Raw genomic sequence first — 27,756 nt, 5'->3', positions numbered from 1 at the left:
ATATGATCATGAAAAATCCCGGATTTGAATAAGTTGATTTCAGTCTTTGGCTCTCTTCATCAGTAACACTTCGCTTCGTTGGTCTTTTAGCACTTTGTAGCTCATTTTTGGATAATTCACCTGATATAAGACATAAGATAGAAAACAAACGTAATGTGCAAGAATTATGGCTATAAAATATATGTATATGACACTCTAAACATGTAAATTAGGCACAATAAGTAGTTTCATAATGTTCATTATCTACCGACTGAGATAATTCCCCCCAATTTTTGTTTTTCAAAACTATTGAAACTTTCGAATTTCTCTACTTGCACAATCGGTAGTTTCGTGGTGTTCATTATCTACCTATTGTGATAGTAGCCCCATTTTTCTAACAAATTCTCGAATTTCCTTACTTTCACAATCGGTAGTTTCATAATGCTCATTATCTACCGACTGTGATAGTTGCCCCAAATTTAATTTTTTTCAAAACTAAGAAAACTTCAAATTTTTCTACTTTACTTTGGCATATCTACAGATTATGTCTAAATTTGGGTACAAAAACTCAAAATACCAACATAATCGGTAGATGCGTATCTAATATCCGATTAAGACCTTTATCCTTGAGGAATGAAGAACACAATAATAATCGGTAGATGTTACAGAAAACCGCTAAAATTATATTTACCAATTCATTCAACTGAATTAATAAAAACTCAAAAATTGGTAGAACCGCAACCTGTTGGGACCATTTGAGCTTGGCAGATAGTTAAACTGTCAGATATCGTGCCCGAAGAATAATCAATGATTCAGTTCTAGTATGGCCGATTAACGACGATGATTTCGTTAAAAATAAAATAAGGAATTTATTTTTTATCTTGATCCATAATCGGTAGATGGAGAAGGAGAAAAATTGGTTTTGGTTTGAAATGCTGATGTAAATGATAAAGTTAGTATAAAGGGAAATATAGTTAGTTCGTATATTTTAGACACCTTATAGCCACCTTCATTGGATGGGTATAAAAATGATCACCCAATTATTATTTTTGAGTCACCCCTAAAAATACCAGGTATATATTATTTTTTCCGTTTTCGGTCAAAATGAAAAAATGATAATATTTTTTTGATCCAAAAACGGAGGTAGTACCATAAAATCATTTAATACAATTTGTTTTAAGAAAGGTGAGATCGTGTGATCCCAGAATGTTTTTTTTTAACAAAACAACTAGCTTATATTATATATAAACATTTCTTACATCATGATCTAAGTAATGAACTAATAGAACAGGCGGAACAGACCACCATTCCCCACAAAGAAAATGTTTTCGAGCAAATTTTTCTAAAGCATCAGCTGCCTTATTACAAACTATATAAACAAAACCACAAGACCACATATCACTGACGTTACAAATATTCACACATTTCTTAAGAATATGGACACTCTGCCAGGGAGGAAAACTAGAATGTTGCTGCATATAAGAACTAATGTTGACATTATCAGTTTCAAAAATAACCTTTGTCCAACCATAAGCTTTTTCCATTTCCATTGCTTCTAAAAGAGCCCAACTTTCTGCATGATGAACATCAATATCTCTTTTTACTGTTCCTTTTCCCACGACATATTTTCCTGCATCATTTCTAACTGTTATACCAATACCAGCCAGTAAAACATGAGGATTGAAAGAAGCATTAATATTGATTTTCAACATATTCAGAGGAGGAGGATGCCAAATACTTTGTTCTGAAGATCTAACTCTAATAGAATGAGGAACAATATCAGATGCAGTGTCTAAGTGATGAAGGTTCATATAAAAACTAACTTGAAAACTAACAGAATAAGGGTTAGGTGTAATATTGTCAAAAACAGTTCGACATCTATGTTTCCAAAGGAAATTCATTATGCAAACTATAATATGAACACTTGTGACAGTACTATTAATGTTGATAGGAGAATCTGAATGCTGTCAACTTTGAATCCAAGAGAGAACTGTTGAAAACTGCATTATGGAAGAATAATAATGAGGAAAAAACTTTTTCCAGATAGCTTGAGCAAAAGGGCAAAGAAGAAATAGATGATCAATATCTTCAACTTGATTTGAATGACAGAGAACACAAATCTTGTCAGATCCATTCATATGTCCAAACAATCTATCTCTAACTGGGAGAGCATTATGAATAGCTTTCCAAAGAAAAAGTTGATATTTATGAGGCATTTTGAGTTTCCAAAACTTCAGCCAGAACTGAGAGGACATATGTATTGAGCTAATGTTGTTGTTATCCATTTCAGAAAGCATTTTATAAGCCGAAGAAGTAGTGAAAACACCAACAGAAGTGTAAGGCCAGACGAGAATGTCTTGTTGAGCTAACTGAATGGGGATAGCAAGGATGGAATTCACCTGATCAGTAGTAAACAATTGGCGCAAAAGAGGGATATTCCACTGCGCTGAATCAGAATCAATCAACTGAGATACCCACTGATAATTACTCAGATTCAAATCACCCCATTCTTGAATTGCAGTTGACATAGATGGAATCCAATTAAAGGTCCAGATGTTGACAGTAGAGCCATTTCCAACTCGCCATTTAGCATATTTCATAATTATCTGAAGACCAAGACAAATACTCTGCCAAATCCAAGTAGAGTTAGTAGAATCTGGTGGAGGGAAAAATTGAATATCATTATGAGGAAAGTATTTACCCTTTAAGATTTTTGCCCAGATTTCATCCTGATTGTGAATAAGCTGCTAGGCTAATTTAGCTAAAAAAGCCAAGTTGTAATTGCTCAAATTTTTAAGGCCTAAGCCGCCAAGCCTTTTAGGTAACCTGACTTTGTCCCAATTGATAAAAGAATGAGATCTTGTTTTCCTGAAATTATTGGACCAATACTGCCTTTGTATCTTATCCATTTGCTGAATAGTACTGTCAGGCAATTTGAGCAGCTGCATCTGATACATACCCATAGTGCTCAAGACTGCATTAACTTGAGTTGTTTTACCAGCCTGATTAACAATCTTACTATGCCAACCCTGCAGTCTGTCAGACATGTTATCCAAAATTCCTTGACATTTTTTTGATGAGATCTATGCATAAGAAGAGGAATTCCCGAATATTTCTCACCAAGACCCATTTGTTTCATATTCAAAATATCAGAGAAAATAGTAGATTTCTGCATGTTGATAACCTGGCCAGAAGCTTGACTGAAAATGTGAATAAGTTGTTGAAGATGTCTCACCTGAGTTGCATTTGTCTGTAAGAAAAGCAAACAATCATCTGCAAAAAACAGATGATTAATCGAGGGACAATTCTTATTTATTTTTAAACATTGAAGAAGACCAGCATCAACATTATTCTGAAGAAATCTTGAAAAAGCTTCCATTATGAATAAAAACAAGTAAGGTGACAAACGATCACCTTGTCGAATACCTCGAGTAGGTGTAAAAGCATGACTTGGGATACCATTGATAAGCAGGGAGATATTAGTAGTTGAGATACATTGTTCTATCATATCAATCCAATCTGAATTGAAACCTAATTGACGAAGGATGGAAAGCTAAAAAGACCATTCTACCCTGTCGAAAGCTTTCTACATATCTAACTTCATACCAATAAGAGTTTTATTGATATTTTTAGTTTTCACAGAATGAATTAGTTCATGTGCAATGATCACATTATATTGTATATGTCTGTCTTGAACCTATGCAGTTTGAGTTAGTGAGATAATTTTTGACAGAAAAGGCTTCAATCTATTTGCCAAAATTTTTGAAATGATTTTATAACTCACATTACAAAGGATAATAGGTCTGTAATCAGCTGGTGTTTGTGGGTATTGAATTTTTGAACTTGGTAAGTATGATCAATAGCTTTGAGCATATGTTTATGAGTAAAGAAATGATTAACCATAGAAATTACCTAAGTGCCTATTGTATCCCAACATTGTTGATAAAAACCTGCTTGGAAACCATCATTTCCTGGAGAAGCCCATGGTCTAATGCTAAACACCACATCCTTAATTTCTTGAGCATCTGGTAGTCTAGTAAGAGTGTTATTCTCATCAGCTGAAATACAAGGACTGAAAAGCTGCAGAATCTGAGAATTAGCAGTAGGCTTTGTAGTAGTCGAAATAGCAGTAAAGTGAGACAGCAAGATTTGTTCAATTTCAGTTCTAGAATCATACCACAAACCTAAAGGACCTTGAGTAGCATTGATGTTAGATCTTCTTTTATTAAAATTGGCCACCGAATGAAAGTAAGAAGTATTCTTATCAGCCTCCAAAAATTTATCACCAGCTTGCTGCATGAAAAATTCTTTTTGAACAGTTAACCAATGTTGTAAATAATTACTAAGATGCACAACCCGGGGATGAGTAGAAGGCATATTTGTATCATATGAGTGTTGAAGCTGATTCTGAATAGAGTGAATTGAGGCTTTAATATTACCAAAAGAAAACTTTTTCCACTGCTGAAGAAGAAATCTGGTGTACTTCAGCTTACTTGAGAATTGGTAAGAAGGAGAACCCAAAAAATGATGTTGCCAACTCTGCTTAATAGCATCAATGCAATAAGGAAACCTAAACCAACATTTATACAACTTAAAAGGAGAATGTCTACTAGAGTTTGGGATGGTATGCAATAGTACGAGACTATGATCAGAAGTTATTGGAACTAGATGTTGTAGATAAGCATGAGTGTAGTTGTTTACCCAAAGATTGTTAACTAAGGCTCTATCAAGTCTGACAGAAACATGGTCATTTCATGTTCTATGGTTAGACCAAGTGGTATCCGAACCTGAATAACCCAAATCAATAAGACCCAAATGCTGAACAAAATCCCTGACATGAGTATACTGATGAGAATGAGCACCATGACTATATGTTTCGGCATCATACATAGTAAAATTTAAATCACCAAAAAGAACCCAAGGAAGATCAACATAACTACTCATATTCATTAGATATTTCCACTGATTGTTGTTAGCCAAAACATCATGAGCACCATACATAAAGGTTATTAAAAAATCGGGATTGTTATCATGGTGTTGATGGTGTTTTTTAGCTTAGGGTTAAAACCGTAAAATCTTAGTCAAATAGTGACGTCACACTTGAGTAATAATGTCGCCACTGACACATTTATTGAAACATTCAACATGTCTGCGTAAAATTACAGGGGTACCTTTTTTTATGTATATGCCATGTTCCACGGCAAGGCCCTCGGTACTGACTGGCATCATCTCTACACATGCCAGCCACACATACTAGCCAAACGTGCCAATGGCTTGCCATGCCAGCCACATCTCCGCGCCAAAGGCATGCCGACCATGCCAGCCGCACCACCGTGCCAATGACATGCCATGCCAGCCACATCTCCACGCCAAAGGCATGCCGACCATGCCAGCCGCACCACCGTGCCAATGACATGCCATGCCAGCCACATCTTCGCGCCAAAGGCATGCCGACCATGCCAGCCGCACCACCGTGCCAACGGCATGCCATGCCAGCCACATCTCCGCGCCAAAGGCATGCCGACCATGCCAGCCGCACCACCGTGTCAACGGCATGCCATGTCAGCCACATTTCCGCGCCAAAGGCATGCCAACCATGCGAGCCGCACCACCATGCCAATGGCATGCCATGCCAGCCACATCTCCGCGCCAAAGGCATGCCAACCATGCCAACCTCACCACCGTGCCAATGGCATGCCATGCCAGCCACATCTCCGCGTCAAAGGCATGCCGACCATGCCAGCCGCACCACCATGCCAATGGCATGCCATGCCAGCCACATCTCTGCGACAAAGGCATGCCAACCATGCCAGCCGCACCATCGTGCCAATGGCATGCCATGCCAGCCACATCTCCACGCCAAAGGCATGCCAACAATGCCAACCGCACCACCATGCCAGCCACATCTCCGCGCCAAAGGCATGCCGACCATGCCAGACGCACCACCGTGACAACGGCATGCCATGCAAGCCACATCTCCGTGCCAATGACATGCTATGACAACCATACCTCCGCACCACCGTGCCAATGGCATGCTATGCCAACCACACCTCCGCACCAAAGCCATGCCGGCAACGCCTCCATTCCGCTGGCATCCAAAGAAGGGTTGCAACAATCAACGGCCACCCTTCCTCCTGAGATACAAATCTTAGTCGTACCACCTAACGCCTGGAAACTTCCGGACCAAGGCCAAACATCACGGTTTATGCCAAAACCCTAATTTTGGTCACGCCCAAAACATTCCAAAGCCATGCCGGTCCTACCACCATGCCGCTGGCTGCCAAACGGAGGGTTGCAACAATCAACAACTACCCTTCCTTCTGAGATGCAAATCTCAGCCGTACAAGTTCGCCACCTAAAGCATGGCAACTTCCGGACCAAGGCCAAACATCACGGTTTATGCCAAAATCCTAATTTTGGTCGCACCCAAAACATGCCAAAGCCATGCCGGCCCTATCACCATGCCACTGGCTGCCAAACGGAGGGTTGCAACAATCAACGGCCACCATTCCTTTTGAGATACAAATCTCAGCCGTACAAGTTCGCCGCCTAACGCATGGCAACTTCCGGTCCAAGGCCAAACATCACGGTTTATGCCAAAATCCTAATTTTGGTCGCGCCCAAAACATGCCAAAGCCATGCCGGCCCTACCACCATGTTGTTGGCTGCCAAACGTAGAATTGTAACAATCAACGACTACCCTTCCTTCTCAGATGCAAATCTCAGCCGTACAAGTTCGCCACCTAACGCATGGCAACTTCCGTCCCAAGGCCAAACATCACGGTTTATGCCAAAACCCTAATTTTGGTCGTGCCCAAAACATGCCAAAGCCATGCCGGCCCTACCACCATGCCGCTGACGGCCAAATGGAGGGTTGCAACAATCAACGACTACCCTTCCTTCTGAGATGCAAATCTCGGCCGTACAAGTTCGCCACCTAACGCATGGCAACTTCCGGCCCAAGGCCAAACATCACGGTTTATGCCAAAACCCTAATTTTGGTCGTGCCTAGTACATGCCAAAGCCATGACGGCCTTACCACCATGTCACTGGCTGCCAAACGGAGGGTTGCAAAAATCAACTGCTACCCTTCATTCTGAGATGCAAATCTTAGCCGTACAAGTTAGCCACCTAACGCATGGCAACTTCCGGCCCAAGGACAAACATCACGGTTTATGCCAAACCCTAATTTTGGCCGCGCCTAAAACGTGGAAAAGCCATGTCGGCCATGCCATCATGCCGCTGGCTACCAAAATGGAGGGTTGCAACAATCAACGGCTACCCTTCCTTCTGATATGCAAATCTCATCCGTCCAAGTCCTCCACCGAACTAAAAGACTTGTGGGGACTTTTTGTCCACAACGCCAAACACTTTGGCTTGTACCACCAAAACCTAACTTTGGCCATGCTTCCATCCCTCCTGAATTCTTCATGAGTTTTACTGTCGGGCTGTTTTCGCCCCCTAAACGAGCTCAAAACCTAAATATTCCCGAGTGTGGAGATAGAGAATTCTTTTCCAATCGAAATGGAGCGGCGGACCGTCAAAATCCGAGTCCGTACGCGAATTTTACGGCGATTCTAGTAAAGGGCGTTAATTAGGGTTTCGACATGTCAAACCCTAATTTAGACAAAGTCGCGCACTTCCAGCGGCTCCCTTGCAAGACGCACACTGCCAGCGGCTCCACTTCACGCCAAATCCAATGCGGCCATGCAACCATGCCGCTGGATACCAAACGGAAGGTTGCAACAATCAACGGCTATCCTTCCTCCTGAGATGCAGATCTCAGCCGTACAAACTTGCCACCAAACGACTTGTGGCAGTCTCTTGGCTACGGTGCCAACTCTTGGCCACGGTGCCAAAATCCTAATTTGGCCACGGTGCCAAAGCCCTAATTTGGCCACGCCAAAGCCATGTCGTCCATGCCGCTGGCTACCATACGGAAGGTTGCAACAATCAACGGCTAACCTTCCTCTCAAGATACAAAATCTCGGCCGTCGAAGGTCACCACCGAACTGGCAAGACTTCCAATCTTAACTTGCCAAGCAATAGCAATATGCTACACGTTTTCCGCGAAAACACTCGAGACATTAAAACATGTCACAAACTGAGGGATGCTCATCAGGGTATTGGTCTGGCGTTTTACAGCGTGCGGCGTACACTACGCCCGTTACAAGAAAGTGTCATAAGAGTGTGGAGGTTAGTAAATACAAGGAGTAATGGTGAAACATTTCCTTCGTTATGGAAACATCAATTCCAGGCGTTAACCGTTACTGCTTCCTTCCATTTACTCAACCGTTTCCACTTCTTACGAGACCAGGGTACGTTTCTTCGCGACTTGTATAAATAAGTCTCATCTATTTCCATCAAAGGACAAGTTTTGGTCAGGAGAATACAACACTCAAAAATCACTGGTTAGCTTCCCAATCTGCTAGCATTTCACTTTCTGATACAAGTCGTCAAACAACTACTCTTCCAGAATCAACTATTCTGGTCTCAACACTCTCTTCGCTTCCCTCCCTAAGACCAACCCTTCTCATTCAGTTTGTGACCGAAGCAAGTCTGGAACGGCCATTTCTTGGTTTAGGCCGGATTTGTACAGATTGATCTCTCGAATCAAAGTACTCCCCTGCAGTACATTGTTTAGGGTTTAGACTCGTTTCTCACCCACACACTCGAAATTACCGAAATCAGCAGAAACTGTTTTCACCCTCAAACACATGGGTATGAATGATAGCATGTATAGTGTCAGGAGTAGTGTGCATGATTTCTAAATCAACTCCATTTTTCCAAGCAATAACAATTCCACCTGAAAGACCAATAGATGGATAAGACCAGTAGTTTGGATATCTAGTGTGAGAGAGATAAAGATGCATTTTAGAAGTTTGAGCTTTGGTTTCGGATAAAAAGAAAATATTAGGGTCATATTGAGTCAAGCAGAATCTAAGATAATCTCTTGTATGAGGATTACCTATACCTTGGCAGTTCCAAGATATGATTTTCATGGTAAAAATAAAGAAAAAGAACACAGTAAAAATCAAAAATAAAATAAAGAGTAATAAAACAAAGCGAAAAACAGAAAGTAAAAAAGCGAAAAATACAGAAGAAACAACCTGTTGCCAAGCATCAGTTTGATTCTGAGCTTGATAAGCCTGACTGCAGCAATGTCCCAAACAGAATCACCATGATCCCCAGAAGCAGGAAGATGAGAAGAAGATGTATCTTGATTAGTTATATCTTCTTGACTAAAACTCGGCAAAACATGATCAGAAATTATTGTCTCATTAACAATAACCAAGGTAGTAACATTTCTAGTCCTCTTTTTAAATCTACTAGTACTTGCAACTTCAGTAGCCAAACTAGATGCTGCCCTAGAACTAGAAGGACTAGGAACCACATGAGGAGCAATAGAAGAAGAAGCAATATCAGAATCAGTAGAAGAGAAAAGAAAAACTCTCATACCATCAAAGGGTCTCTGTTGTTGTTGCAGAAAAAGTTGAGCTTCTTCTTGCGGATTTCTGAATTGAGGATAAATGGGCTCTGCAAAACCAAAACCTCTTACCAATTCTTCCATTTCTATTCTTCGCTGAGTCATAGCATCACAAGGATTTGCTTCATGATTAGGCACTTTACATTGTGGACAAAGGCGATATGGTTGTTTTTCATAGAAAAACCAACCCATCTAGTAACTCCAGCAGCATTAGCAGCTTAAATACCATCAATAAGAGGAGAATTAACATCAATAAGCACTAGAGTACGATAATTAGAAGAGGTGGGAGGGTTAATACCATCAGGCTCAACAACTCTAACTTCTCCAACAATACTCCCAAACAATCTTTAGACCTCAGCATATTGAAATTCAGGTACAAGGTTTTTGTATTCAAGCCAAAAAGGAGAAATAGAGAAATCCAAGAGGTTAAAATCTATGGTAAGATTCCAGTCTTTCAATATAATCAAGTAACCATCAAAATTCCATGCTTCACCAAACAAAATAGCATTTTTATCATCAGCGGAAGTAACTTTGATAGAAAAGATGTTTGGATCAAGGGTTCTTACTTGAACATACCACTGATTATATCTTCTAAGGTGAGGCCAAGTATATTTCGCAGCTCTTTCAGCATCTTGCCAAGACATAATACCTGGAGCATAGAGTTTACCAGCTAAACTAAACCTCCAATCTCTAATACCAGTAAAGATAGCATCATTAGAGTGAGATATAACCCTTCTAGTAATAGGTTCTTCATCAATAGAAGTTTCTTCCATTTGTTGAGTAATATGATTGATATGATTTCTAGCTAAGAAAACAAATAAAGAAAAACTGAAATTGGGAAGGGTATGAAGATATCGAGAGAGGCAATTTGAATTTATACAGAAAGTTAAAGTAAGAGGTGTCAAAATAAAACTGAGAAACATGGGTGAGGTGTTGAGAAAAAGGATAACAATGAAAAAAAGGCTAGAAAACAGAGGAAAGAATCAAAATTAAAGTATTCAAATCTTAATATCATATAGTTTTGATGATATATCCGATGAAGATAAGAACACAAACCCATTCTGTGAGGAATACAGAGACCTAGAAACCAAAGCACCACTGCAATAATATTTATCCAATTGTAAATAAGCCAACTTTGAAGATGCCAACTTGTAAAACGCCAACTGATGTGATAGGACATTGTTGCAACACCAATGTTGGGCAACAAATAATTAGGGATATCAATCTGTCATTAAGAAATCAAATAGAGTAAGTAAACCTGATAGAAAGACACATAAACAGAAAAGTTAAAATTATGGTAAAAAAAGAGAAGATAAGAAAGAAATTTAAGTAAAGAAAACAAATTCGATAAGAACAAAATCAATAAATGATGGACAGAAAGATGACTGAAGTAATTAAACCACATGAAATCAAAAGGATTGGTGAAAAAATTCAAGTTGACTAGGGTTGACTAATCGTTTGACTAGGGTTGCTATTGCTAGGATTTGATAGATGAGTGACGATCCCAGAATGTTTATCATACCAAAATACAACAAATTTTTACCCAGCACAAAACTCAAACCCTATGTCCCTAGTTTCAACTAAAGTTGCCAGTGGGGTCCAAAAGCATAGCTCAGTGGTATCCCATCAACTCCAGTAAGGAGGAAGTCAGGGGTTCGATCCCCACAATAATAGAGGTTTGTTTTTAATTAGTTATATAGAGGGGTTTGGCGGGGTTGGGTCTAGCATTGGGACTAGTCCAGCTGGCTGGATTTGGGTAGGGACCTGAGTCCGATTTTAGCCTACGCAAAAAAACAAAAATAAAAAAAAAATGAAAGAATTGCTAGTGAGTTGTGTAGCAAGCAAGGTCCCCAGGGCTATATCTGACTCACCCTCCCCACGTGACTAATGCAAACCTTAATTTCGCTTTCTCCCATCTGCAATATCTTATTCATTCATTCTCCGTCACCTCGCTTACATCACCCAGTTTAACTCTTCTCCTCAACTCAAGTAAACAAAAATCAAATCATGGCTTCTACTAGTTTGATTTATTCTCTACTTGTCCTATGCTTTGCTAGTTCTACTTATGGTGAACCAATCCTCTTCTCATCCCTCCAAAAAAGTCTCTTGGTTGAAGCCTCACCGAATCCAAATCAAGGTATGATGATGATATCAGTATACTGCAACTCACTTTCTTCCTCTGGAACTTCAAGTTCAGAAATACCCATTAATTTGCAACCTTAATTTCATCACTGGAATGCAAAAAGATGAAACAAATTAAAAACGGCCCGGAATAGGGTTTCACGCTATTAATCTGCTAAACATTTGTTGTTTTGCAGTGTTGAAATCAGGAGAAGACAAGATAACGGTAACATGGGGATTAAACCAAAGTTTCTCAGATGCCGAATTCAAGAAAGTACAAGTAAAACTCTGCTTTGCTCCAATCAGTCAAAAAGAAAGAGCATGGAGGAAATCAGAGAGTGAAATATCCAAAGACAAAACTTGTCAATTCACCATTCTTACAAAACCATACTCCATATCATCATCAAATGAGAGTTTTGAATGGACAATTAAAAGAGATATCCCATCAGCTACTTACTTTGTAAGGGTTTATGTTATGAACTCAGCTGATCATGAGGTTGCTTATGGTGAAACTACTACTGATGTGAAACGTACTAGTAATTTGTTTCAAATTCATGGGATTACTGGTAGACATGCTTCACTTGATATTGCTGCTGGAATTTTCTCTGCCGTCTCTGTTATTTCTTTGTTTGGATTCTTCTTCATGGAGAAGCCCAGATCTAAAGTTTCTGAACAAAGTTAAAGCATAATAGAGTAGTATACAAAACCTTTTTATTGTAATAAATAAATCCTTCTCCGTTGAGCTCGTGCAAATTTTAGGATGTGCCGATTTAGTAGATGAATTTGCTTATCTTGCCTTACACCCTTTTGTTTGCCTCGCAATTGCTCGGCCACTTCTATTTGTGAAATAAAGATAGGATCAGCATCTCTATTAAGTTGACGGTAATATACGGCAATCAATCAATTTCTGATTGCGCACCAACCAATGTATTTTGCCAAGTGATAGCTGTGGTGGTCATGAGGCTCTACATCCTTTCCTTGCAATCGGTCATTCGATCCGTAAGGCGTAGTCGCATACCATGGTTCTATTATTCACATCCTTGTCGCGAAAACATTATCCAATTAATCTCTCTTGGTGATGCAATACTAATTACTAAAGAATTAGCAGACAAATATAGTATTGGAATGATGTTTCAGAGAGGTTAACGTAAGCCTGCAAATGGTTTATGACTTTTGGAACAATAAAAGTTAACTTTCAAAAGAAATGACCGTCGAAGAGAGCTATTTCTTTTTCTTTCAACAACTACAACCTAATTAATGAATTACATTTCAAAATTGGTTTTTCTTGTAGTTCACAAATACTGTTTGAACACAAACTTGCTTAGGGATAAGACTTGTTCAGCTAGATTCAATTGAGAATTCCAAAATTCTTATCAGATCCGAGTTATGTATGATCCAGCAAATCAATAAAGGATTCCAATCATAGATGAATCTTTTCAATCTAAATGATTTTTCAAGTAATAGGTGGCCAACACGTCTGTCTTAACGTGAACCGTACAGTTGGGAAGTTTTTAGTAGAAAAAACTGAAACACTTATTGCCAGGTTTGAAAAACATGTCACGCCTTAGGTCATGGGAATTGGGCCCGTTATACCGCGTTTTGATGGGTATGAGAAATGCGTTATTTAGGAAAAATAAAAACGCATTTTTTATATGTTATTCTAAAATAACGGGCGTTATAATGGTTAAATAGAAAATAAAAAAGAATTATGGTTTGAAATTCCTATCTAACCGTTACAACGTTACAATATTTTATTTTTAAAATATTAATTGTAATTTTTTAATCTTTAACTTAAAACATAAAGAATTGTAAGAAAATATCTTTTTTATTCTTTTTCTTAAAAAACGGTTATAACTGACGTGAAAACGGGAAAAATGGTCTAAAAAAACTGCATTAAAATGTTATTTAGAAGGAAAAAAAACGCAAAATTCAATTTTAGAACAATAGTTATAACATGCGTGAAAACGGTTATAACGGGTTTAAATAACGTCGTTATTTCCTATTTATCGGTAATATATAGACACGGATGTCGGTGACCGTTTTAACGATTGTTTTTTTCGGAAATAACAGCCGTTTTTTCCGAGAAAACGGCCGTCAAAACAGCCATGCCTATGTAGTATGCCCATGAGGGTCACCGATACACATGTCTAAATAACGCCGATAAATAGGAAAAACGGCATTATTTAGACCCGTTATATCCGTTTTCACGCATGTGATAATCGTTTTTCTAAAATTGATTTTTAAGGTTTTTTCTTCTGAATAACATTTTAACATGAGTTTTTTAGACTGTTTTCTCCGTTTCCATACCTGTTATACCTGTTTTTTAGAGAAAAAAAAGAATATAAAAATATTTTATTTACCAATTTTTTATTTCAAAATAAAAAAAGAATACAATTAAAAAATAAAAAATAAAAATAAATGAATGAACAAATAAAATAGAAATACGAAGTAACAACATTATTTAGACCTGATATAATCGTTTTCACGCATGTTAAAACCGTTAGATAGGAAATTCATATTAACATTTATTTATTTTTTCTATTTAATCGTTATCACAACCGGTTATTTCAGAAAAACGTTAAAAAAATACATTTTTTCTTTAAACAGCGCGTTTCCCCGAAACATGCTCACATCCATCAAAACACGTTATAACGGTTATGCCATGTGGTCGTGACCCATCTTTAACAATGCTTAGAATAATGCAGTAAAAAGCCTTTTCATATGGCACCGATTTAGGATACCAAACCAAATTAAACATAAGAACAAAAATGATAAAAAATAAATAAATTCTCTTATGGAACTTCGTTGATACTTTTTTTTGGCTCTTGGCGCAAGTTTTGCTAATCGGTGTTTGATTATAAGCTGTTTGTTCTTTGCTGAGCTTTGGGGGACAAGAAACAAAGAGTTAAGAAGTTAAGAACAGAGAATGTAAATGATGAATATAATAAAAATTTAGTCAAACATATAAACTAAGACCTACAGTCCAATACATTCACCCTATTTTTATTAGTTATTTGCAGTTTTGCACCCTTTCAGGATATTAAAGAGTCGTGAATCTTTTTAAGTTATCTCTTAATTTGATTCTCTTTGTATAGTATAGAAAAGCTGTCCTTTGACTTTGCCTCCTTCCTTTCATTTGAAAACTATAAATACAAATCCCAACTTCAATTACTTTTCATCATCAGCAGCTTATCAACTGAGTTTCGGAGCAAGCAATTTGAAAGTTTGCAGGAGAAACAGAGGGAAAAAAAAGTAATCTAGCAGTTATGGTTTCTTCTTCTCAAATTTTGGTATTTTCTTTTGTTCTTCTTTGCTTTGCTGGAACTTGTTATGGAGAAAAAAAGAAGCTACACTTCTCTGACCTCAAGAACGTTCTTACAGTTAAAACTGACGCAAAAGAAAATCAAGGTAATGGTGTATCTAATCTTTTCTCTGCTTTCTCTTAGTTCAATACTTTGGTTGACAATTTTGGTTTCCTAACTAGGGAATTGGATGTGGTGATAATCTCACCCAATGTTCCATTCTTGTTGTTTCAAACAATAGAATTTTATCCCTGAGCTTGTTAGTTCTCTTATATGCCTGCAGTGATGAAAGCTGGAGAAGAAAAGATTTCAGTGACATGGGGATACAACAAAAGTTCACCGGCTGGAACAGACGCTGATTTTAAGAAGGTCAAGGTGGAGCTATGTTTTGCTCCGATCAGCCAAAAGGAACGTGCTTGGAGAAAAACGGAAGAGGAAGTTCATAAAGACAAAACTTGCCAATTCCTCATTGTTTCCAAGCCCTACATAGCTGCAGAAGAGAGCTTCACATGGACAATCCAAAAAAACATTCCTTCAGCTACTTATTTCGTGAGAGCATATGTCTTCAATTCTGCAGATCAGGAAGTCGCTTTTGGCCAAAGTACAGACGATAAACATGCCACAAACTTGTTCACAGTTCAAGCCATCACTGGAAGACATGCTTCAATCGATATTTGTGCTGGCGTCTTCTCTGCCTTCTCCGTGATTACTCTGTTTGTGTTCTTCTTCTTGGAGAAGAGGAAGAAGGCTTAAGGAGAGAGAAGTAACTCCGGAATTTGATTAGTTCAAGTTCCTTCCTCTCTTTCTTATCTTTACTTTATTTCCGAGTCAATTCTGTTTTTCTTTTTGTATGATTCAGTTTCCAATAACCTAGAAGAGAAGGAGAATACAGTTTGGGTCTTTTTATATATATGGGCAAGTGTGGGGAGCGCATGGAATTGTCAATTTAAAGAGTTTGGTTTGTTGATTTGTTTGATCAAATGCCATATTTGGTTTATGTATGAAAGATGTTTGATCTAACAGTCTCTTAACAATGCAAGCATACATAATAAAATGGTTGGTGTTTACATTTTGAGCTGCTAAGAAGTTCCTTCTGCATTTTATGAATTTCAGTTCTGTTTTCTTTGGGATCATCTAACTAATTCTATTAACAAAAACTGAGCAAAAAGGACTGCACAAGATGAACCAATGCAACAGGAACAAACAGACTAAAAGAGAGCCACCCGTAACTATACTATCCAATCTGTAGAAAATCACATCTGGAGATTCAAGTTTATTGTCAAGAAACAAATTCAGGCCCCAAGGACCAAGATTGTAGGTTTCAATTAGCCTGTGTTTCATTTAAGCAGTTGAATTCCCTAGTAAAAATTCCCAAATGTTCGAAATAAACAACGATGTATCTTACAACAAAATAAAAGAATATCATTGCATAAAAATTGAACTGACTGCATGCTATCTCATGGCTCTGTAAGCAAAAATATCAACATCTTGTGAAAAAGTTATCATTACAAAATTAGATTCTACTTCAAGGTTGTTTACAAACTTCTTTTCAGTTGCTTCTATTTATCTTTTATGAATGTCGACCACCCTAATCTTGCTTTATCCCGTCCGTCAGCAATCTGATCAAGCAACTTCAAAGTTTAGTTTACCATGATGGACATACCTCTCAATCAGCTTTTGGATCAGTCGATTTGGTCTTCCTCTTCTTCTTGCGTGATGCAAAGCCGCTGGGACCAACTTCTATGGACATGCGCTTTGTCCTACAAAACAAGAGAGCCGTTAATAAATCAGGTTGCAAATGGGCATGCCAGGAAAAAAGTTGGGGGAGCAATAAGTTCATATGGCAAGACATACCGCATGGAGAGTTCTGAAGATTCTGAACCAGTCTTTTCATCTTCTTCTGATCAATCAAAACCAATGGATCAAATAAATAACACAAACATAACAAAAACTACAATTTACTTTCTAGTACAGAGGTATATTTTACATAATGATCAAGTAGTCATGTGACGCTCACAGAACGACAGTATGCTGGATGATTTAGTTACATATATAAAGGTGTACATGTGTGGTTATAGATACAACAACAACAACAACAACAACAACAACAACAACTAAGCCTTTGGTCCCAAACATATTGGGGTGGGTTAGAAATGAAACCCAAATCATAAACCATCTTTCTTATGTTATGCTTCCGGTACATGGATCGCGGAATATGTAAGGTTACGAATAACTGAACATTTATGATCTATGTTGGGTAATCTAACCAGCTAAAACAACGAACAAAGTGGGTAAACGCCACAAATAACAAACATAGATATATACAAGTAGTGGAAACTTCTAATCTTAAAGACAAGCAACCAGGGCAGCACATCTATCACCTTTCATCAGTGTACATACACAAGTCACGAGTCTGTTATTGTTTTATCTCAAAAGAAGTGCAAGTATATCCCATGTACACGGACAGTGCAGTCAAAAGGGTAGCGGACCAACCAACTACCCAAATAATGTACTACCTATAACAACAACAAGGGCACAAAAATGCTACCTATAGGTTATGAACACAGGTAGCTACTGTAATTATGCTTATAAATGATTTCCTATATCCTGAATTATATATAGAAGAATACAACTCACGAGTCTATTGTTGTTTTACTCACTACAAGTGCGCACACTATGTCCCGCGTTTACAGGTCAAGGGGCAATTATTCAAACAATGTACCCGTAACAAGCACATGTATCAAAATGCAATTTAACAATGCTAACAACTTTACCTATATCATCTCCCACTTCAACACCTTCATCAGAATCCTGACCCGACTCTGTATCAGAACCCCATCGATCCTTTCCATCATCAAAATCCCACCTACTACCCGGCGGAGGAATCCAGAAGTCAAGCTCTTCCGACTCACTGTTATCTTCCATAGGACTCTCATCATCCTTGGGTACCCTTTCAACAGGAACATCTTTCTTAACCCCTTTCTTCTTCTTATCCTTCTTCTTCTTCTTCTTCTTCTTCTTATCCTTCTTCACACCTTTCTTTGCTTCTACTTCTTCCTCATCCTCCTTTTCTTTAACCCCATTAGACGCCACCTTTCCAGTTTCCTTTTCCTTTTCCTCTGCCGACAAAAATTACACAGTTCAGCAACATAAATATAACTTGATATCGAGAGATTAAGGTAGCAATTGCAAACCTAATTTATTAAGAAATTTTCTCCCATAGATATGCTTCCAAATGTGCTCTTCAGATTTGTTCACAGTAACTCCTGTTAACTTACAAATTAACTTTGACCTGCAAAATTAACATTCAAGAAAGAAAACCCATGGTTCAAAACAATCAAATTCACAAAACCCATTGCTTCAAACATCAAATTCACAAGCCCATCATTAAACCCTAAAACCCTACAAAATTTTATGAATGATTAGAAAAAGGGCTAACTTGTAAGATTCTGGAATCAAAACCTATGAGATAAATATCTTAATTAACAAAGCTCATGATGCAAATAAATCAATTTACAAATGATGCAAAACCATAGAAACTAAGAACTTCACAAATTAACTTTGACCTACCTATGATTGAATACCCAGAAAAACCCTAAACCCTATAACTCTCAGTTTAGGATTCAAGAATCAAAATTCAAGGATGAGATATACTAAAAAAAAAGAAAGGGAATACTTACTTGTTGGCGGGATCTTGTTTGAACATATTAAGAGGAGATATCTTTAGAGATAAAAAAGACTCAATAAGACCTAAACGACATCTCTTACTATTACTATATGATTCCTTATCTTTAGATAGACATTCATGTCCAGTTTCTAGGCATTTGAAACGTCCATTCTCTAGTTCTTTGAATGTTGGAGAACCTAATAACTTATACCCTTCTTTAGTTTTCTCTTTCTCTTCTTCTTGTTTGGGAGAACTAGGGTTTGCTTCTACCTCTGCCATGTCCATTCCGCTGTTTTCTGCAAACGACTCTCCTCTCGTCTCAGTTTCTAGGTTTTGCAAGGGGGAAAGAGTGAATAAATGACCCTGGTCGGAAAAAGAAAACAAACATAAAATATTTGTAAAATATAATAGGCAGCTGGTCAAAATGGGGATGTAGCTCAGACGGTAGAGCGCCCTCTTAGCATGCGAGAGGTACGGGGGTCGATACCCCGCATCTCCACACTTTCGTTGCTCGCTGAAAGTGTGCGCACTGACAATTTCTTAAATATTTAGCTAATGGATCGTGGGGCTGTAAGCTGCAAATGAGCTTTTTTTTTTTTTTTTTTGAAGCATGTATTGAGCTCATACAGTTCATGGGGAAAAAAAATTCAGCATTTAGTGTTTAGAAATTCAAATGTGTACATAGCCGGCCAAACGGCTGTTTGTTTTTACTTGTTATTCAATTTCCAACTCTTTTTCAGTATAACATAAAATATGCATACTCCCCAAATCTATATCTAACTATTTCTTTTGCCATTGTTGTTCTAGGTGTTCCTAATACTACTACCACTATGGTTTCTATTCTTCCCTTCATCTGTGTTTTCAATCTAGTTTTTCCGATACACTCCATTTTATCGTTACAGTTTTACGACGGCAAAGATTGTGAAAACCTTGAACTAGTAGATGGTTTTAACTACCTTCGCAAGACTAACAAAGGTACATGTGAAGCATATATAGTCTATAAAACTCAAGTTAAGTATCAATCAGTTTCAGCCATTTCGTCTCTTTTCAATTTGGAAAACCAAACTCAACTTCTTTCTCTCAACAATCTTAATGAATCAACTTCTGCCAATCTTCACATTCCTCGAGATATCATTGTCCCAGTAAATTTTTCTTGTTCTGGAGGGTTCTCTCAAGCTAATTTCACTTACACTTCTTCTAGCTCTGACAATTTTGCTACGGTTGCCTGCAATGTTTTCCAAGGATTGCTGAAGCTGCCTGTTCTTATAAAGCAGAACCCAGGTTTTAATGTTACATCTAATGGTGTTGAAGTCGTGGTACCTGTAAGATGCGCATGCCCTGATGAAATTGACAAAAAACATGGTGTCAAGTATCTTGTTACGTATCCAATAGTACAATATGATAACACATCATTCATAGCTAAGAAATTTGGTGTTCCTGAAGAGAAAATCTTAGCTGCTAATAACCTAGACCCATTGACAACAATCTATCCTAAGACTGCACTGGGCATTCCCATCAATGGAATCCCGGTTTTGAATTTGGAAATTAGTCCTTCGCCAGATACAGATCCTTTTCCTGCGTCTGCAATTCCTTTGCAGAAACTTCTTCATACAAGTGGACTAAACAATAGGAACTTGTATATACTACTTTCAGTGGGTGTCTTAACCACGGCGTTATTACTTATTGCAGCTCTAATGATTTATATTAGTGTCGGTAACAGGTGGAATCCTCTTAGCTTTTATCTGTTATCTTCTAGAAGCCCAGAATTGTCGATTTTCTCGCGTGATTTCCTTGATGGCATATCCAAGCTAAAGCTTTCCTTGTACAAGATCAGTTTGGATGACTTAAGAATTGCTACTGGGGGTTTCTGTGAAGATGCAGTGATTGGTCGATCTGTATATCGAGGAAGTATTGGAGATACACATGTAGCAATTGACAGATGGATTCAGAGGAAGAAACACACCGAGTTATTGATATATTAACAAAAATCAATCATTTAAACATCGTCAGACTAGAAGGTTTCTCTCATGAGACTACACCATATCTTTTTTCTTTTTTTGACGGAAAAGTTTAAGATATTATTAGAAAGAAAAAAAGAAATACAAAGAAGAGAAGCGCCGAAGCGAAACAAGAGGAAAGGCAAAAGCCTACTCCGGAAACAAAGAAAGCAACAAAGTCCTAGAACAGCAGTCTAGGAAACAAACTACAAAAGAGCCACAGAGGCAAATAGAAAAACCTTCAGCCAAGAGAAACGAAAATGACTGCTAGTCAGCCATTAACCCAAAAGCACAACAGCCCACCAAGCAAAAGCAAACACAAATGCCTAATAGAATGAAAAAGGCAGCAGACAACTAACCCAAGACCAACCTAACTAAACCTAGTTTGGGATCTTTGGCCTCTCCACAAATTTTCCTTGTCAATACCATTCATACTTTCTGATGCAGATGAGCAGGCTATAGCCTATTTGGAGGCTAAAAATCCAAGTGTCGTAATTTAGATCCTTAGGGGTCCATTTCGATGGGAAACAATCCAAAGAACAGGACAAGGAATCTTTGATTTCCTTGGTCTTCAGAATTTAGCCAAATTCCATCGTTTAGGGCATCAAACATACGTTTTTGCTATTTTAGGAAAGTTTTTATTTTGTTAATAACTCTTTTGTTAGGAGTCTGTTTGGGCCGCCGTTTGAGGCGAATTATTTTATTTTATGAGTACTTTCATTATTTTAGGTCGACCAAAATTTGCCAAAAATAGCAAATTAGGGTCTGAGTCGGTTTAGGGGGTTTTTTCATCCTTTCTTGACTAGCAAGTTAGGGTTTTTCCCCAAGTCTATAAAAGAGTCCATCATAAATTGTTTAGGGCAACTTTTTTTTGGAATATATATCTTCTTTATCAAACTTTGTTCAAGTTTAATCGATTTTTATCTAAAGTTGGGAAACCGAAGTCTAGATATTAATCAACGTTCATAGTCGATATTCCTAGGAATATTTGAAGTCTGAACAACGCTTCTCTTTTCTCTAGTTTCTCTAATATCCGCTGCATCAGTTGGCATCAGAGCCAGTTCGATTCCAGGGTTAGTAATATGCCAAGGTTACCAGTTGGTCGAGGTCGTGGTCGAGGTCGTGTTCGAGGCCAAGAAGTTGATCCAATTGATTATAATACGATGAAGGAAGAATTATTGAATGAAATCCGAGTGATGATGGGTCAGAATAACATTCATCATGAAGAAGGAGACGAGGAAGAAGGGGATAATACCAACGAAGAAGGGGATTATACCAACCCTTTTGGTAGAGGACGCCGTGAAGGTAAGATAATCCAACGTGACGATTCTGAGCGCTGGAAGGCCGGAATAAAAGTGGAGGTTCCAGAATTCTATGGAGGTTTAGAACCGGAGGAGTTTCTTTCGTGGTTGAACACAGCTGAGGAAGTATTTGAATTTAAGGATGTACCAGATAACAAACGAGTTCAGCTGGTATCAACTATGTTTCGGGGAAGAGCTAATTCGTGGTGGCAACAACACAAACTACAACGCTCTCGTAAAGGGAAGCAGAAGTTAGTCTCGTGGGAGAAGATGAAGAAACATATGAGAGCAGAATTTTTACCACACAACTATATCAGCTTGATGTACCAGCAACTACAAAACCTACGCAAGGGAACACGTTCTATAGACGAGTACACGAAGGAATTTTATCGATTACTTTCTCTTAACGATTTGTCGGAGTCAGATGAGCAAAGAGTCGCACGTTATGTAGGTGGTCTTCCTCAGCAATATCAAGATACACTTAACATGTTTGACTGTTGTTCTATATCGGATGCACATCATAGAGCAAGGCAGGTAGAGAAACAAGTGGGGCGTAGAAGTTCAAATTGGGGTAACAATGTAGCATCTTCCCCAACAAGTAATCGTAGTACGTCAACAACTAGTACTGTTAACAAACCTAATTCGGTTTCGACCCCAAGTAAAACTCCAATCAGCTATTTTGGAGGCAAGTGTAATAAGTGCGGTGAAACTGGGCACAAAGGCACTGACTGTCGCAAAGTAGAACGTGTGAACAAGGTTCTTTTCAATGAAGACAATCGTGAAGAAGATGATTGGGTACCTGAATATGATGAGTATCCATAGGATGACTCTGAACCTAGTGATGAAGTAGTTACAGGAGATACAAGAGTGAACTTTGTAGAAAGAAGAAGTTTTCTCACTCCACGTACAGATGAGGACGACAACTGGTTACATAATAATATATTCCAGTCGACATGTACGATCGAGGGAAAAGTTTGTCGTTTAGTTATTGATCCTGGAAGTTGCGAGAATATTATTGACGAAGAGGTCGTGAATGAGGTGAAAGTAAACAAACGTTGCTTGGTTTCTTTTTCGATTGGTAACAAATATAAAGATAAAATATGGTGTGACATTACTAGTATGGATGCTTGTCACTTGTTGTTGGGTCGACCATGGGAGTTTGACAGGAAAACTAGTCATGACGGGCATAAAAATACCTACAGCTTTTTATGGAACGACGTACGTATAGTACTTGTACCCAGCAAAGAAATTGCACCTAAACCATCTACCGGACAAACTACCAATCTCTTGTCGTTTAAGAAGTTTGAAGTTGAGGCAGAAGATGCAGGAGAACTGTATGTGTTGATTAGCAAAGACCAACAGCCGGATGAAAGTAGTATCCCTATTTCAGCTCAACCTTTAATTAAGGAATTTATTGATGTTTTCCCTAACGAGTTGCCAGACGAGCTACCACCTCTCCGGGATATACAACACCATATTGATCTCATCCCTGGATCAAGCTTGCCAAACAAAGCGCATTATAGAATGAGTCCTAAGGAGCATGAAGAACTTCGTCGTCAAGTGGAAGAGTTGTTACGAAAGGTTTGATCCGACAGAGCCTAAGTCCTTGTGCTGTACCGGCCTTGTTGATTCCAAAGAAAGATGGAACGTGGAGAATGTGTGTTGACAGTCGATCCATCAACAAAATCACAGTAAAATACCGTTTTCCAATTCCTAGATTGGATGACCTGCTAGATCAGTTGTGTGGAGCGAAGGTGTTTAGCAAACTCGACTTGAAGAGTGGGTACCATCAGATCAGAATTCGAGAAGGTGATGAGTGGAAAACAGCTTTTAAGACTCGAGAAGGGTTATATGAGTGGATGGTTATGCCGTTTGGATTGTCCAATGCGCCTAGTACATTCATGCGTATAATGAATCAAGTTCTCAGGCCCTTTATCGGTACTTTTGTGGTCGTTTATTTCGACGATATTCTTATTTATAGTGTTGATATGAACATGCATTTTCAACATCTTCGAGAAGTGCTTTCAACTCTACGTCGGGAAAAATTATTTGCAGCCATCAAGAAGTGTTCATTCATGACTGACCAAATTCTATTTCTCGGCTATGTCGTAACCAAGGATGGAATAAAGGTAGATGATTCCAAGGTTGAAGCTGTAAGAAATTGGACCACACCCACTACACTGCACGAGGTAAGGAGTTTTCATGGTTTCGCTTCTTTTTACCGGCGTTTTATTCATCACTTCAGCACCATTATGGCACCCATTACTGAATGCATGAAAGTAGGAAAGTTCTCATGGTCTGAGGAAGCTGACAAAGCCTTTGAAGCAGTCAAGACAAAACTAATAACCGCACCACTATTGGTGTTACCTGATTTCAGCAAGCCATTTGAATTACACTGTGATGCATCGAAGGTGGGAATTGGAGCTGTTTTGAGTCAGGAAGGACGACCTGTAGCATATTTTAGTGAGAAGTTGAATGGTGCTAAGACCAACTACAGTACTTATGATGTGGAGTTTTATGCCATAGTTCAAGCCTTGAAGCATTGGCGACACTATCTAATTCATAACGAATTCATTATGTTTTCTGACCATGATTCTTTAAGGCATATCAATAGGCAAGAGCTTTCATCTAGACATGGTAAGTGGGCTTCTTATTTGCAAGAGTTCACTTTTGTACTGAAGCACAAAGCTGGGTCGCAGAATCAAGTTGCTGATGCTTTAAGCCGTCGAAGTATGTTACTCAACACCATGCGAACTGAGGTAATAGATTTTGATTCGTATTCTGAACATATTCTAACCGATCCACACTTTGTGGAGATTGTGGATAATATCAGTCTAGGAAAACGAAGTGATTACCTTATGCATGAAGGATTTCTCTTTAAAGGTAACCAATTGTGTATTCCCGATTCTAGTCTTCGATTGAAGATTATTAAGGAGTTACATGACGAGGGGCACATGGGTAGAGATAAACTTTCCAGCTTGTTTCAAAATCATATTACTGGCCAACAATGAGGCGTGAAGTTGCTAAATTCGTGGACAGATGTCGAATCTGTCAAGTTTCAAAAGGAAAAGCAACCAATGCAGGGTTATATATACCACTAAAAGTTCCAAGCCAACCATGGTCAGATTTGAGCATGGATTTCGTATTGGGTTTACCTCGAACTCAGAGGGGGCATGATTCAGTATTTGTTGTTGTCGACCGTTTTTCAAAAATGTCTCACTTTATTGCTTGCAAGAAGACTACTAATGCACTGAAGGTAGCTGAATTGTTCTTCCAAGAAGTGTATCGTCTACATGGATTGCCCTGTTCAATAGTCAGTGATCGAGACACAAGATTCCTTAGTTATTTCTGGAAAACCTTGTGGAAATTGGCTAATACAAGACTTAATTTCAGTAGTGCGTATCATCCTCAAAGTGATGGCCAAACAGAAGTTGTGAATCGTTCTTTGGGTGATATACTACGGTGTATGGTTGGAGACAATCCGAAAAGTTGGGACCAGAAACTTTGCCAAGCTGAATTTGCATTTAATCGTTCAGTCAACCGTAGCCTGGGTATGAGTCCGTTCGAGGTTGTTTATGGATACAATCCACGAGCACCAATAGATTTAGCTCGTGTTCCTGATTTGAAGAGAATTGAAGTTCGTGCTGAAGAACGTATCCAACAGCTGCAGCAAGTTCACAAGTTGGCCGAAGAACAGTTGCTTCGAGCTAATGAAAGGTACAAGGAGGCGGCAGATAAGAAACGCAGAGTTGTCGAGTTTGAAGTAGGGGATTTTGTCTGGGCAATATTGACAAAGGATCGTTTTCCAGTTGGCGAGTACAACAAACTGAAGGCGCGCAAGATTGGTCCCTTGGAAATTGTCGCAAAGATTAATTCCAATGCATACAAGTTGAAGCTTCCAAGTCACATCCGTACTTCTGATGTTTTTAATGTCAAACACTTAGTGCCTTTTTGTGGTGATAATTCTGATGATGATACGACAAATTCGAGGGCGAATTTCTCCCAACCCCGAGAGAATGATGCAGATGAGCAGGCTATAGCCTATTTGGAGGCTAAAAATCCAAGTGTCGTAATTTAGATCCTTAGGGGTCCATTTCGATGGGAAACAAGCCAAAGAACAGGACAAGGAATCTTGATTGCCTTGGTCTTCAGAATTTAGCCAAATTCCATCGTTTAGGGCATCAAACATACGTTTTTGCTATTTTAGGAAAGTTTTTATTTTGTTAATAACTCTTTCGTTAGGAGTCTGTTTGGGCCGCCGTTTGAGGCGAATTGTTTTATTTTATGAGTACTTTCATTATTTTAGGTCGACCAAAATTTGCCAAAAATAGCAAATTAGGGTCTGAGTCGGTTTAGGGGGTTTTTTCATCCTTTCTTGACTAGCAAGTTAGGGTTTTTCCCCAAGTCTATAAAAGAGTCCATCATAAATTGTTTAGGGCAACTTTTTTTTGGAATATATATCTTCTTTATCAAACTTTGTTCAAGTTTAATCGATTTTTATCTAAAGTTGGGAAACCGAAGTCTAGATATTAATCAACGTTCATAGTCGATATTCGTAGGAATATTTGAAGTCTGAACAACGCTTCTCTTTTCTCTAGTTTCTCTAATATCCGCTGCATCAGTTGGCATCAGAGCCAGTTCGATTCCAGGGTTAGTAATATGCCAAGGTTACCAGTTGGTCGAGGTCGTGTTCGAGGCCAAGAAGTTGATCCAATTGATTATAATACGATGAAGGAAGAATTATTGAATGAAATCCGAGTGATGATGGGTCAGAATAACATTCATCATGAAGAATGAGACGAGGAAGAAGGGGATAATACCAACGAAGAAGGGGATTATACCAACCCTTTTGGTAGAGGACGTCGTGAAGGTAGGATAATCCAACGTGACGATTCTGAGCGCTGGAAGGCCGGAATAAAAGTGGAGGTTCCAGAATTCTATGGAGGTTTAGAACCGGAGGAGTTTCTTTCGTGGTTGAACACAGCTGAGGAAGTATTTGAATTTAAGGATGTACCAGATAACAAACGAGTTCAGCTGGTATCAACTATGTTTCGGGGAAGAGCTAATTCGTGGTGGCAACAACACAAACTACAACGCTCTCGTAAAGGGAAGCAGAAGTTAGTCTCGTGGGAGAATATGAAGAAACATATGAGAGCAGAATTTTTACCACACAACTATATCAGCTTGATGTACCAGCAACTACAAAACCTACGCAAGGGAACACGTTCTATAGACGAGTACACGAAGGAATTTTATCGATTACTTTCTCTTAACGATTTGTCGGAGTCAGATGAGCAAAGAGTCGCACGTTATGTAGGTGGTCTTCCTCAGCAATATCAAGATACACTTAACATGTTTGACTGTTGTTCTATATCGGATGCACATCATAGAGCAAGGCAGGTAGAGAAACAAGTGGGGCGTAGAAGTTCAAATTGGGGTAACAATGTAGCATCTTCCCCAACAAGTAATCGTAGTACGTCAACAACTAGTACTGTTAACAAACCTAATTCGGTTTCGACCCCAAGTAAAACTCCAATCAGCTATTTTGGAGGCAAGTGTAATAAGTGCGGTGAAACTGGGCACAAAGGCACTGACTGTCGCAAAGTAGAACGTGTGAACAAGGTTCTTTTCAATGAAGACAATCGTGAAGAAGATGATTGGGTACCTGAATATGATGAGTATCCAGAGGATGACTCTGAACCTAGTGATGAAGTAGTTACAGGAGATACAGGAGTGAACTTTGTAGCAAGAAGAAGTTTTCTCACTCCACGTACAGATGAGGACGACAACTGGTTACGTAATAATATATTCCAGTCGACATGTACGATCAAGGGAAAAGTTTGTCGTTTAGTTATTGATCCTGGAAGTTGCGAGAATATTATTGACGAAGAGGTCGTGAAAC

At 38.6% G+C, this 27,756-nt stretch overlaps 4 protein-coding genes across 5 annotated transcripts; 3 read left to right on the top strand and 1 right to left on the bottom strand.

The window, feature by feature from the left end:
• Nucleotides 1-11,159: 11,159 nt before the first annotated feature.
• LOC113274082 (high-affinity nitrate transporter 3.2-like) lies at nucleotides 11,160-12,644 on the top strand. The gene is made up of 2 exons (XM_026523592.1): nucleotides 11,160-11,603; nucleotides 11,785-12,644. The coding sequence occupies exons 1-2, from the start codon at nucleotides 11,474-11,476 to the stop codon at nucleotides 12,267-12,269; spliced, it is 615 nt and encodes a 204-aa protein (XP_026379377.1). The 5' UTR covers nucleotides 11,160-11,473; the 3' UTR covers nucleotides 12,270-12,644.
• Nucleotides 12,645-14,755: 2,111 nt separating this feature from the next.
• On the top strand, nucleotides 14,756-15,964 carry LOC113276115 (high-affinity nitrate transporter 3.1-like). Its single transcript, XM_026525699.1, has 2 exons — nucleotides 14,756-14,995; nucleotides 15,173-15,964. Exons 1-2 carry the CDS (start codon nucleotides 14,854-14,856, stop codon nucleotides 15,640-15,642), a joined length of 612 nt encoding a protein of 203 aa, XP_026381484.1. The 5' UTR covers nucleotides 14,756-14,853; the 3' UTR covers nucleotides 15,643-15,964.
• Nucleotides 15,965-16,286: 322 nt separating this feature from the next.
• LOC113276114 (surfeit locus protein 2-like) lies at nucleotides 16,287-18,908 on the bottom strand. 2 transcript variants are annotated; one of them, XM_026525698.1, is made up of 5 exons: nucleotides 18,570-18,908; nucleotides 18,084-18,181; nucleotides 17,664-18,008; nucleotides 16,744-16,786; nucleotides 16,287-16,649 (listed from the first exon to the last, which is right to left on the bottom strand). In XM_026525698.1, the coding sequence occupies exons 1-5, from the start codon at nucleotides 18,839-18,841 to the stop codon at nucleotides 16,556-16,558; spliced, it is 852 nt and encodes a 283-aa protein (XP_026381483.1). In that variant the 5' UTR covers nucleotides 18,842-18,908; the 3' UTR covers nucleotides 16,287-16,555. The 2 variants fall into 2 exon arrangements, with proteins under 2 accessions (XP_026381483.1, XP_026381482.1); XM_026525697.1 differs by having other exon boundaries at nucleotides 16,744-16,789; nucleotides 18,570-18,906.
• A 478-nt stretch (nucleotides 18,909-19,386) lies between these two features.
• On the top strand, nucleotides 19,387-20,538 carry LOC113272798 (lysM domain receptor-like kinase 4). Its single transcript, XM_026522596.1, has one exon. It carries the CDS (start codon nucleotides 19,387-19,389, stop codon nucleotides 20,536-20,538), a length of 1,152 nt encoding a protein of 383 aa, XP_026378381.1.
• Nucleotides 20,539-27,756: the final 7,218 nt, after the last annotated feature.

Source organism: Papaver somniferum, chromosome 4 (assembly GCF_003573695.1).
Source record: "Papaver somniferum cultivar HN1 chromosome 4, ASM357369v1, whole genome shotgun sequence".
Taxonomy (NCBI): domain Eukaryota; kingdom Viridiplantae; phylum Streptophyta; class Magnoliopsida; order Ranunculales; family Papaveraceae; genus Papaver; species Papaver somniferum.
This window is presented reverse-complemented; position numbering and strand designations above follow the sequence as displayed.